We start from the raw sequence: 13,974 nt of genomic DNA on the forward strand, positions 1-13,974 counted from the left end.
CCATTGTCCACCACATCTTAATTGTGAGAGGATATTTGATGAGCACAAAATTAAATATGGGTCATACCACAATATTCCTAATGATTGGACGCAGTGGGTAAAAGGCTCTACAGACAAGGAAAAAAAAATATGTTATAGAAGAAAGTATAGACATGCAAGGATTTGCGTATTTTCAGATAGCCAGGCGGCTCTGAACGCATTAAAATCCTACACATATATTTTGTATGGGCTGAAATCCGTAGGAAAACGGGATTTTTATGAATTGTATATGAAAAAATAGCTAAAAAGTGGAAAAAATCAAAATTTCACCGATAGAATATTTTAAAACCTTTCGATCATGAAATTATCCAGCTTTTCACGCTCGCCATAAAAACAATATGCTATAAAATATTTGACAGATGCTGACTATCAGCATTGAACTGAAACTTGGAAATATATCCTCAGCATGCCTTGACGAACCGTCAAATTTCATTGTTTTTCTTTCTGTCAATCAAACGAAAATTTTGTTTGAATTTGCGGAAATAATCTTATTCATTATTGGCCCTGTCCTCTGGTTCAGAAAGGGGTATGGGCGCGTATGTTCTAAAGTGCCAGAATGAAATGTTGTGCTTGTGGGGAGCACTTGAAGATGGGATGGAAGGTCATTACTTTGCGTTCGTGCTTTACTTCTGCTTATTCAAAAAGTTATATACAATAACCAACCCTTAGCTTAACTATCTAAATTAACAGTTGCAAATACAATAATCATTCTGAGCTTACAAACATGTCTTCCTACTGGTTCCGGGGAGATAAGGGTCTGAGTCCAAGGGTCATGTCAATGCACTGTTCATCGCTTGAGCAATTCTAAAAGAATTGCTCAAGTACAGTCCATAGGCTGGTTTTCTCAAGTCGTCGTTGATGCGTCATCCCCGCATTCCCTGAGTTGCCTTCTCAGGGGATCTGTTTGCAGACTTCCCCCTTGTAAAAAACGAAAACAAATTGACTTTGCAATGAGTTCCGTGACGTCACGCTTCCGTTAAGTATCAAAACGACGATTAACGCTGACATTACCCACCACATTCAAACAAGAAGGCCGCCAACAGCCAGCAAGTGCCGTCGGCATGCACCGGACAAGCTGGAAGTCGCCAAGAAAAAGTTCCAGGTTATTAGCGAGTTAGGAATATGTCTCCCTTCCAGCAGCAGTTGGGCCAGCCCTCTACACTGTGTGCAAAAGAAGAAAGGTCAATGGAGATTCGTAGGAGATTGTCGCTACCCGAACCAGGTGATTGTGCCAGTTTTCACCACACTTGATCTAGAGAGGGTGTACCATCAGATCCCGGTTGAAGAGGTGGATATTTCGAAGACGGCCGTTATAACTCCGTTCGGACTCTTCGAATTCACACGAATGCAGTCAATGCACCGTCACAATCTAAATAAATTCTACTAAAAACAAAAGAGAATGATTATTAAGCGATTAAAGCATTATCTATACAAATCGGAATTAGATTTTAGTTTGAGTGACAGAAAAGCAACGAAAATTATTTCAGTGAGATATGGGTTACTAAGGATTTATTTTCGAGTTTCAGTTCAGTGGTAATAGTCAGCTTCTGTCAAAGATTTTATAGCATGGCTAGCGTAAAAAGCTGGATAGACCAAATACTGATAGAAGACTTAGCGAATATCATAATAGATCAACTTTATGGTCGCAGTGGTTCAAATCACAAAAAAAAACTGTCGTGAAACATAACACATCGGAACAAAAGTGTGTGTCCCTAGCATAAAAATACCACAATATACTCTATTTGATGTCGCATAAATCCATTGCGGTTTTCAAAAATGTCACAGTCCAGCTGGTTTTGAGATATGTATTGATTGTTAACCCTCTAATACCCAAATTTTTAATTTTGATCTAAATAACATTTTTAGTTATCTAAAATCGTTCTAAACACGATTTGGGCAATGATTTATTTTTATTCGCAAATCTATGAATTTTGGTTTTTGATTTTTATAATTTTTATTTTTGAACATCCCTAGGGGAACCTGGTCCAATTCGGACCCTGTTCTAATTCGGACCATCAAGCATTTCTCAATAGTGGCGTAACTGTAGAGATCGTGAGTACCGTTGTTCTAGCCACCGTATGGCTTGGATCTAACACAATAAATTTGACGCCTTTCAGTTAATTCGTTTGACTTTTATAATAGTTTGTTGTCTTGAAGTGCTCTGGTGTGCTGTCGGTTAGCATTTTTTCCAAGCTTCTGTTAGTGACAATAAATCTCCAATGTTTCTGTGTTATTTTATAATCGAATCCTCCAAGCCTAAACTTTCATCATATGGTTTTGATATATCTATGCACTGTTTGTGCTCAACTAGTTTGAAAATCACAAAATATGTGTTGGTCCAATCCGGACCTTTGGATATGGTCCAAAAGGGACCCCTTGATTTCCAACGAGCACTCAGTCTATTCCAAGAGCTCCACCCCGTGAAAGTCTTCTCGGCTTGGTAAAAAATCACAAAAGTTGTAATATTGATCGATGATGTCTTTGTTTCTGGTGCGGCCAAGAAAAAGTCTTCGTAAAAATGTAACAAATACGGTAGACTACCAAAAAACAAAGAAATCAATAATCCATCTTGAAAAGCATCTCCAGCCTAGTTTGGATACGGCTTCCCAAAACAGTTTGACAATACGATACAAAAAGACGTTTACGATTGCTGAGAACCTTTTTAGTTCACCTTTTTAACCCGATATTTTCATGCAAAGTTTAAATGTGTTGAAATTTTAGTATATTCAAGAATTTATTGACTGTATTTTGCAAAATAACAAAAAGCTCCAAAATAAAAAAAAATATATGTGTTCTTTATCTTTATCTTATGATATCTCCCATATATGATGGTCCGTTTAAAATCGAGTTAGGGAGAGTAAACTGTTCTTAGATTTGAACCAGTTTTGAAATTCACCTTTGTTTTTTTTAAGAAATTCACATTTTACTTGAGCTAAATCTGACTCGAATTAAATTAAAATTTTTCACAATTTGGGTTTATTTTTTATGCTTGAGCTTACAGAAGAAGTTCAATAAGCTTTGATACCAAACAAATCGGAGTTATATTTTATAACTACCATAGCCAAAACGATAAAACTTAGGGTGGTCCGAATTAGAACATGGCGGGTCCGAATTGGAACAGGGTCGATCCAAATCGGACCTTCTGGAGCGTTTTGTTCAAACATGTCTAGTCATGTCCCGGTAGGAGATATCCCAAAACTCGCCGAGAGAAAAGTCTGCGCGCTGAATTAGACATTTAAGTAAACATAAAATGTTTCATGTCGTTCATCATACTGAAAAGATACGGCCAAAAAACAGTTACTAGGTCCGAATTGGACCATGTTCCCCTATCCTTTACCTTTTTTTTCTTGAAGCCTCTTCTAGTTAGTGATTTTTGGCAATAATAAAAATTCAAGTTTGTACAGTACTTTTAAAAATAATTTTTATTTAATATTTTTCTGGAAATATTTTCATTTTCCGTGTAATTAACGGAAAAACAGGTTCGAAATTATGTTCATACCACCAAGCTCTTCTTCTATTATAAGTTGATAGAAGAAAAATAATAAAGGTACGATTTGTTATATAACACGTTAAATAAACCCCAGGCATTTGTAGGTTACACTGCTCACACTATTATGGGTCACCTTGTCACGATTATTAGCCACTCTGTTCCACACGCAATTCAAATGGAAATGACCCATAATAGTGGGTGACCCATGATAGTGTAACCACTGTATATAAGAATACCATTTTTCAAACAATTTTCAAAAATACAAAAAAGTTTCAAAAGTCAAATAAATTCTCATATGCGTGTTATGAGTCAAGGTTTAATCCAAAAAGAAAATCATTTTGATTTCCGAGCTACGAAAAAATACACAAAATTCCAAAGTGTACCCCGTCTGAAGGCGGGGTTGGGTATTAGAGGGTTAAGAATTAAATTTATCGATTTCAGTCAACATGCATGCAAGTTTACCAGCTGGATTGCTGATTTATGTGCTAACTTTTCTATAGAAATCCAAAACAGTTTTCAGGCGTTGAGAAAACTAATCAACGAAACTTTATTATACTTTCGTTTTTAAAAAGGTACTTTTAGATGATGCATAAATAATAACCCTGGCTATGTTATTCAATTTTATACAAAAATTTATTCTTAGCTGGTCGACTATTGGTACATCTACCCTACGTGAAAATAGACTTCGGAAAATAAAATGTCAGTGTAAACCTTTTTAAAGCTTGCAAATTCGAAGCTGTCATCTTTGAATAAAATAAACTTTTCATTCATAGTTTGCAATACTCATTCAACGTTCCCGTAGCTGCATCAGCTCAGTTATTTTTATCAAGTTATCGCTTATTGTTACAATAGTTACGTTATAAATATATCGTTCTACACGTGTCAATTTTGCCCTATGCTTTATAACAAATTCATGCGAAATCTTCACTCGACAGCAGCGAGTCCCAATCGATATTGTTATTGTACACCTCTTGCTGAAGCCACAGCTCGTAGTTTTGTTTGAACTCCTCGTTGAGCTCGATTTCATCCGACTTACGGCCATTCGCGCCGTTTGCTCCGTTGGTTCCTCCTCCGTTGACCGCGTCGCCCTCGATGGGATCATCAAACTCACTCGCAATGAGATCCGAAGCGTTCGTTTGCAGATAGCGGCGATTGTTGAACCGGTCAACGCAATTCCGCAGGGCGCATTCCTCGGCCTGGAAATCCCACGGCCGCGCGTCCAAATCGTTCCCGAAGGCCCAATCATCGTTCAACCGATGTCGTACCTTGGCGTAGATGGCGCTGATGGTTTTCATGTTGGATTTGCGCCACTGCCGTCCAAGGTACTTGGTTTGCATTTTGAGCAGCTTCAGGACGTACAGCTGCATCAGGGCGTGACGAACCTTGAGCGTTCGCTTGAGAATCGGAGATGACTTGAACACCACCAGCATCATGATCCGGGAGTGCTTCCACTTGGTCAGTTTGTTCAAAATTCGCAGCAGATTGATGCAGGAGAACACATTTCGCCACGAATATGGCGCGGAATCTCCAATGATGAGGGATTCGGACGTGAGTTCCGGCTGCTCCCCGATGACACACGATGGGAAGTCCATGATCGGGATCACGTTCTTGGAGCCCACGTAGCTCATGATGTTCTGGTTGAAGAACTTCAGCACCAGCGGGATGCAGTTGGCAAACACGAGATGTTGGGACATAAACTCGAACTGGTAGATGTGGTTGATCTTGAAATGCTTCAGATAGAGCAGCAGAATGGCGGAAACGGCCTTGACGGTGATTTCCTTGTGTCGGCTCACGTCAATGCCCAGCTTGGTCGATTGCGTGACGGTCATTCTGAAATGAAAAAAGATTTTTTTTTTAATTTTTCAGTTATTGTTCTACTGATTTCGCCAGTTGGCACTCTAGATTTAGGAGATTTTCCAAAGATTTCTTCAAGAGCTATTCCAAGGAAACCCACAAAGGCTTACTCCAGATTTTTCGAAGCTTTTAATCTAGGGATTTTTATGAAAACCTGATTTTTTTCAGGAGATCCCACGCCGTTTTTTCAGTTATTCTTCTAGCCATTCTGATAAGGATTCCTTCAGGAATTCATTAACAGTTTCTACTAGGAGTCACTTCATAACATCCTCCTAGCACTATTCCAGAAAAATCTATTAAGAATTCTTCCAGTAATTCCTCATTAAAATTGTCCAGGGATTCCTCATAAAATTCTCTCATACATTTTTCGAGTTATTTCTCTAGCAAGGTATCCATGGATTTTCCATTTAAAATCATCACCCGGATTTTTCAGTATTTCCGACAATGATTTCTGAAAAATTTCCTTGCCCATCGGGACAAGGGCAATTCGCCTAATGTTGAACGGCTAAAATCGTCGCCTATTGTTGAACATTCCGTGTATGGCGTGTTCAATAATTAGCGATTATTTTGATCGTTCAACAATTGGCAAATTACCCAATAGGAATTTCTTTAGAAATTCAACAAGATTTTTTTCCAAAAATTGCTGCTAGGAATCCTCCCAGCATTATACCAGAAAAAAATGTGAAGAATTCTTTCAGGAATTCCTCGACAAAATAGATCAATCTGTTGCGGCTATTTATTGGGTAGGGCCGATGTACCAATAGCCGCATAGCTAAGAACACTTATTCGTATAAAATCGAAAAATAACGCTAGCGTCATTATTTTTACATCATCTGAAAGCTTTTTATCTTGGTTTAGTGGGAAAAATATGAAAACTACGAAAACTCATATGTTTGTATTTATTACCGCTTGTGCCACTATAGGAATACATGTGCCTATAGTAGCACTATTTCTAATTTCTGTTCCTATAGTAGTACTAGCATCACGGCGTTGGCAAAATACTAATCAAAACCGTATTTTTACAAAACTTTTATATTTTTCCTACAAAGTGTGAATCAAAAGCTTTCGTTTGCAGTGTTGATAGACTCGCACTCAAATGTCAATCAATACGCTCTCCCGAGAGAGCAAACTCATTAAAGATCTGCTTCGCAAATCTCACGCATGATATTTTGATGCAAAATCAACTCAATCAACTCAAACCGTAAAAAATGATTCAGTCGCAAAACCCGGTCAAAACTCGTGAAACCCGAATATTGTTGTTTACGTTAGAAAGGATTACTATAATTTTACCAGACTAACAAGAAATTATTGCCGTGTGTGAGTAAACTGTGGAAATACGAGACAATGAGTCATAAAGGTGAGCCAACTCATCCATGATTTTTTGACTGCTGAGTTGCGTGATTGACAACTCACGCATGAAAAATCTCAAGCGTGAGTTGTGAGAAATTGAGTTTTTCACAACACTGTTCGTTTGGTGTGAAAAAAAATTCATAATTCATTAATTATACCGTATAAAAAAATGTTGCGGTATGGTGAAACGAAGTAACCTACGAAAGCTGTCGCTATGCATAGCAACCCACTTGCTTAGTAGCGACCCCTAGTTGTTTAGTGTGTATAAACGTGTTAATAAATTTTCATTAGTTCTTCTGAGCACAACCAGTACACACGCGTTTCCATTTACTCTCAAGTGGTTTTGGGTCCAGTACAGGCTAGAATTTGAACAAATTCGACGACCGCAATTCGTGCTAGTTCCTGAGATGATTCCGAGGGATAATTCAAGTTCAACTTCTCAAAGCGGAGGAATGACTGGCGGAAACTCGAGACAGATAGCTGGAGGTGATGGTTCAACTGCAAGTGGAAGCAGTGTGCGGTCAACAGCAACTGTTCGGACTTTCGGAAGCGCAGTATCCCTACCGGTAATGGAGAAATTGAAGGGAAGGTAGAATTATGCATCGTGGGCTTTTTCAATGAAAATGGCACTTATACGCGAAGGTACGTGGCGTGCAGTCAAACCGTTGGAGAATGTAGTAGTGGATCCGGATATGAGCGATCGAGCACTTGTGGCCATTTGTTTGAGCTTGGAGAAGCACAACTTTAGTTTGGTCAAGAACGCTGATACCGCTAAACAGGCATGGGACAAACTGCAACAGGCATTCCAGGACAATGGACTAATCCGGCGGTTCGGTCTTGTGGACAAATTGACGACTATCAAGTTGGAAGATTGCGAATCTGTTGAAGACTACGTGGACCAGTTGGTGACTACAGCAAATGATTTGAGCGAGATCGGTTTTGAAGTCAATGATCAATGGCTGGCTTCATTACTGCTGAAAGGTTTACCTGAATATTACAATCCGATGATAATGGGTCTTCAAGCTTCAGGAATTCAATTGACTGCGGATGTAGTAAAGACGAAGATTATCCAAGATGTTAAATGGCCTTTGAAGAGTTCCAGCAGTGAAGGTGCACTCTATTCAAAACAGAAGATAAAGCGAACGAAGGGTGGTGCAGAAAAGAAAAATGGTACCTGTTTTACTTGTAAGAAACCGGGTCATTACGCAGCAAACTGTCCCCAGAAGCAAAGCTCAAGTTTTTCAAAACTGAAAGGTAAGGCATTGTGTGCTATCAAATATATTATATTAACAATATGGTTCACTTCCACTTATCCCATACACACATTTGGCGACCCGTTTAGCATTGCCAACAGCACCATCTGTTGACGAAAAAGGTGACTACATCATGCTTTGGTTAATTCCTATTGATCGTGTACACTGGTTTGACGTCCCTCGGTGACATTTCTCATTGTTTTGAATTTAGATTTGCAGAGTTCGAGCTTAACATTTGAAAACGTACCGTTAAAACACCGTGCACAACCAAAATCATAAACGGAAATAAAAGATTGATTCAACTTAACGTAAAAAGTAAGGCGCTTTATGTCTTTAAATTGGGACATGACTGTTAAATAACTCCCGATAATTGTCATAATCTTAGATATTTGTTGCTTTTCCCGTAAATGTAAAATATGTATATTGATACTTTTTTAACTATGACAGTGCATCATTACTTCGATAAATTTAGACGCGTGCAAATTTAAACGAAGGCATACTTCACTTTATTCAAAGCAAAATAGCCCGTATTTCTTTTCAATGGCCGATGCACGAGTTCAGTAATTTAACGTTTAATCGGTGCCGAATTCACTGGTTTCCATTGTCACAAAAATAACACGGCACCGCTAAAACATCAAATAGTGAAACCGTGCATAGGTCCATGACCATGTTGGACTTCAAACTCGTAATTTCTGAGTAATGCAAATCAGTCTGCAGGTGTCTAAAATCGACACATAATGCTGTCGACCTTTTTGAGAACGGCAAATGATTCAGCGACCTTCCGCTGTGAAATCAATGCAAAGGATTTGATCATAATACTCAGGCTTGATAATTCTCCTCAACAACATCAGAGTTCGGTGAAATACTCTAGAGCAGCGTGCTGCCTTTGCCTCTTTGCGGAGGAGCGAAAAAAAGGTAAGCAGAGAGGCAACGAAAAATGAGCGAGGAAGATGCAACACAAAACACAACAGAGTAAAATTCCATCAAAAAAGGGTGCTCTCACAACTCCCCGAGGACTGCTTTGTTCGGGTGGCAGACTCAAGAATCCTTTTGAAGCGTGAGTAAAGGTGAGCATCACAACAAAAGAGAGAGAGAGTACCAGAAAAAAATCCTCGTATTTTTATGCACTCGAATCGCTTGAGGATCTGTGTTGAGAAGTTTGAGTTCAATTGATATATTCTCCTCAGAAAAACGGCAAAATCGCCTCCTCTTTGCATCACTGAGGAGTTTCTATCAAGCCTGATAATACTTACGCTTTCATTTAAAAACTCTTATGAAGCACGGTGTATAAATTATGTAGTACTTAATTTGACTGTTCATTTGTTCTTTTTTCAAAGTCTTTACAATGTTCAAGCACATAATTTTGTTAATAATACAGAATGGTCTTCTATCGTATGTGTACAAATAGGGTCCTAAAGCCCTGTCCCAATTTTAGTACCAAACGCTCAAGTTTAGGCCAAAAACACATGTTTACTCAATTTTCTAATGTTTTCCGTTGGTTTAAGCCCAAAAAACATTTTTTTAGATTTTGTCACATCCTTTGGCTTAAACTCAAATTTTGGGTGTATTTAGTTTCTCGTGTCCCTTACGAAATGTCAGATAGGAACAACCCCAGTGGTCGAACTAAAACCCCTGTGGTGTTTTTGTCGACTAAGCGAACGTCAAACATGATCAAAAGTGTCAAGGTTCATTTATGGACCAAATTTTTAAATTAAAGTTTAAACATGTTATAGCCATTATTTGAGCGGGAAAAATTGCTAAAGTAGTTACAGTAACATGCTTTTTCGTGTTATTAAATAAAAACAAGATTTCATTAAAAATTTTAGGACCCAATTATTTTGAAACTTTGAAAAAGTTCATTCATATTTTAGCTTGGTACTTTTCATATGTTACGCTGGATATGATATGAAGTGTCACTAGTGTCACTTTGATGAGCTCGAATGTTTAGAGTGTATTAGTTGCCACGTTTGCCTTGTGTGGCGCTACAATCACAGAAAAGGGGGTCGCCAGAAATATATGAGAGTGACTCATATTGTTAATATAATATATTTGCATTGTGTGCTATCAAATATATTATATTAACAATATGAGTCACTCTCATATATTTCTGGCGACCCCCTTTTCTGTGATTGTAGCGCCACACAAGGCAAACGTGGCAACTAATACACTCTAAACATTCGAGCTCATCAAAGTGACACTAGTGACACTTCATATCATATCCAGCGTAACATATGAAAAGTACCAAGCTAAAATATGAATGAACTTTTTCAAAGTTTCAAAATAATTGGGTCCTAAAATTTTTAATGAAATCTTGTTTTTATTTAATAACACGAAAAAGCATGTTACTGTAACTACTTTAGCAATTTTTCCCGCTCAAATAATGGCTATAACATGTTTAAACTTTAATTTAAAAATTTGGTCCATAAATGAACCTTGACACTTTTGATCATGTTTGACGTTCGCTTAGTCGACAAAAACACCACAGGGGTTTTAGTTCGACCACTGGGGTTGTTCCTATCTGACATTTCGTAAGGGACACGAGAAACTAAATACACCCAAAATTTGAGTTTAAGCCAAAGGATGTGACAAAATCTAAAAAAATGTTTTTTGGGCTTAAACCAACGGAAAACATTAGAAAATTGAGTAAACATGTGTTTTTGGCCTAAACTTGAGCGTTTGGTACTAAAATTGGGACAGGGCTTTAGGACCCTATTTGTACACATACGATAGAAGACCATTCTGTATTATTAACAAAATTATGTGCTTGAACATTGTAAAGACTTTGAAAAAAGAACAAATGAACAGTCAAATTAAGTACTACATAATTTATACACCGTGCTTCATAAGAGTTTTTAAATGAAAGCGTAAGTATTATCAGGCTTGATAGAAACTCCTCAGTGATGCAAAGAGGAGGCGATTTTGCCGTTTTTCTGAGGAGAATATATCAATTGAACTCAAACTTCTCAACACAGATCCTCAAGCGATTCGAGTGCATAAAAATACGAGGATTTTTTTCTGGTACTCTCTCTCTCTTTTGTTGTGATGCTCACCTTTACTCACGCTTCAAAAGGATTCTTGAGTCTGCCACCCGAACAAAGCAGTCCTCGGGGAGTTGTGAGAGCACCCTTTTTTGATGGAATTTTACTCTGTTGTGTTTTGTGTTGCATCTTCCTCGCTCATTTTTCGTTGCCTCTCTGCTTACCTTTTTTTCGCTCCTCCGCAAAGAGGCAAAGGCAGCACGCTGCTCTAGAGTATTTCACCGAACTCTGATGTTGTTGAGGAGAATTATCAAGCCTGAGTATTATGATCAAATCCTTTGCATTGATTTCACAGCGGAAGGTCGCTGAATCATTTGCCGTTCTCAAAAAGGTCGACAGCATTATGTGTCGATTTTAGACACCTGCAGACTGATTTGCATTACTCAGAAATTACGAGTTTGAAGTCCAACATGGTCATGGACCTATGCACGGTTTCACTATTTGATGTTTTAGCGGTGCCGTGTTATTTTTGTGACAATGGAAACCAGTGAATTCGGCACCGATTAAACGTTAAATTACTGAACTCGTGCATCGGCCATTGAAAAGAAATACGGGCTATTTTGCTTTGAATAAAGTGAAGTATGCCTTCGTTTAAATTTGCACGCGTCTAAATTTATCGAAGTAATGATGCACTGTCATAGTTAAAAAAGTATCAATATACATATTTTACATTTACGGGAAAAGCAACAAATATCTAAGATTATGACAATTATCGGGAGTTATTTAACAGTCATGTCCCAATTTAAAGACATAAAGCGCCTTACTTTTTACGTTAAGTTGAATCAATCTTTTATTTCCGTTTATGATTTTGGTTGTGCACGGTGTTTTAACGGTACGTTTTCAAATGTTAAGCTCGAACTCTGCAAATCTAAATTCAAAACAATGAGAAATGTCACCGAGGGACGTCAAACCAGTGTACACGATCAATAGGAATTAACCAAAGCATGATGTAGTCACCTTTTTCGTCAACAGATGGTGCTGTTGGCAATGCTAAACGGGTCGCCAAATGTGTGTATGGGATAAGTGGAAGTGAACCATATTGTTAATATAATATATTTGGTGCTATGTTAGCTACAGGAGAAGGAAGAGATGAAGATTGGTTTTTCGATTCCGGCGCAACATCACACATGACGCGGATGGTAGAAGGTTTTATCAAGCATACTGACTGGGTACATTCGATCGACACTGCCAGTAGTCAAAGCATCAAATCCGTTGCAAGAGGTACAGTGAATCTGGAGTTAGAAGAAGGACCAATACAGGTGAAGGACGTTTGGATGGTTCCAGATCTGACGACAAACCTGTTGTCTATTAGTAAAATATGTGCTAAAAACATGACAGTCCAGTTCAAGTTTGACGGATGTTAAGTTCGAGACGAAGTTGGCGATATCGTTGTTACCGGTACTCAAGAGAATGGGATGTACAAGCTGAATACGAAGAAATCGGAAAAGGCGTTTCTGATGAACAATTCAAGCTTGTGGCACCGCAGACTAGGACATCTGAATCAGCAATACATGAGCAAACTTACAACGATGGTCGACGGGATGCCGCAACAATTTGGCATCACAGCGGATTGTGTGGCATGCGTTCAGGGTAAGCACACTCGAAGTTCTTTTCATTGTAGTTCCTCGCGTGCTCAAAACCCGTTGGATCTGGTTCACTCTGATGTCTGCGGACCGGTAGAAGTTTCGTCGATTGGTGGAAGCCGTTACTTCGTGACCTTTGTGGACGATGCCAGTCGCAAGGTTTTCGTGTATTTCATCGAGTCCAAGAGTCAAGTAAAAGAAGTGTACGAGAAATTCAAGGCACTAGTTGAACGACAAACGGGACGAAAATTGAAGATACTACGGACGGATAACGATACAGAGTATATCAACTCCACGATGAAGAAAAGCTTCGAACGCGATGGGGTGATTCACCAAACCACGTGTTCTTACACACCTGAACAAAACGGGACTGCGGAGAGGATGAATAGAACACTTGTAGAGAAGGCGAGGTCAATGTTGAATGATGTCGGACTCCCCAAGAAATTTTGGGCGGAGGCCGTATTTGGTGAACAGATCTCCAACTCGATCACTAGAAACAACGCCAGAAGAGGCGTGGTGTCAGAAGAAACCCGACCTGAAGCACTTACGAATATTTGGATCTCAAGTAATGGTTCATTGTCCGAAGCAAAAACGACAGAAGTTCGATTCAAAATCGGTCAAGGGCGTATTCGTTGGATACGCTGAGAATTCCAAAGGCTTCCGGGTATACGATCAAGAGAGGGACGAGGTGATAATAAGTCGAGATGTCGTGTTCATTAATGAGGAGCAGAAGTTTCAACCGAAGGATGTAGGAGAACAGTATCAAGATCAACCGGTAGAGTTCATCGAGTTGCTTGACTGGTCAGAAACAAATGCTCATCCAGAAAATGAAGGCTTAAATGTTCAACAACCTGCACGTAATCAAGAAATGTCTTCTTCCGTGGAAATTGCCGAGGCCAGCACTGCGCTCCCACCGCAATCTGGTAGATCCGCTGATGAGCAGCAAGGATTTAGGCGCAGCGGTCGGGAGCGCCAGCCCCCAGGCAAGTATTCCGATTTCATGTGTTTTAGTTCAATCACTGGCCCAGATGATTTTACAGACCCAACCCCGATGGCTTCCGAGATGGCAGATGATCCAAGCAACTACACCGAAGCAATTGAGCGATCCGATCGAGAAAGGTGGATAGCTGCCATGCGAGAGGAGATTCAAGCGTTGACTGAAAACGAAACCTGGGAGTTGACTGATTTACCGAATGGACGAAAGGCAATTAAGAACAATTGGATATACAAAACGAAACGTGGATCAGATGGAACAGTGGAGCGGTTTAAGGCCAGGCTCGTCGTGAAAGGGTGTTCCCAGCGTTACGGAGTCGATTTCGATGAGGTTTACTCCCCTGTCGTACGTTACTCGACAATTCGTTATCTGA

General features: G+C 39.2%; 1 protein-coding gene across 3 annotated transcripts in view; it reads right to left on the reverse strand.

The window, feature by feature from the left end:
* Positions 1–4,143: 4,143 nt before the first annotated feature.
* LOC5569704 (striatin-interacting protein 1 homolog) overlaps positions 4,144–13,974 on the reverse strand; it is a 64,950-nt gene continuing 55,119 nt past the window's right edge. For all 3 annotated transcript variants that reach the window (XM_021848175.1, XM_021848176.1, XM_021848174.1), the window contains one exon: positions 4,144–5,359. In XM_021848175.1, the coding sequence (XP_021703867.1) occupies positions 4,441–5,359 (919 nt within the window). In that variant the 3' untranslated portion in view covers positions 4,144–4,440. The remainder of the gene's footprint in view (positions 5,360–13,974) is intronic.

The sequence above is a fragment of the Aedes aegypti genome, chromosome 2 (assembly GCF_002204515.2).
Source record: "Aedes aegypti strain LVP_AGWG chromosome 2, AaegL5.0 Primary Assembly, whole genome shotgun sequence".
Classification (NCBI taxonomy): domain Eukaryota; kingdom Metazoa; phylum Arthropoda; class Insecta; order Diptera; family Culicidae; genus Aedes; species Aedes aegypti.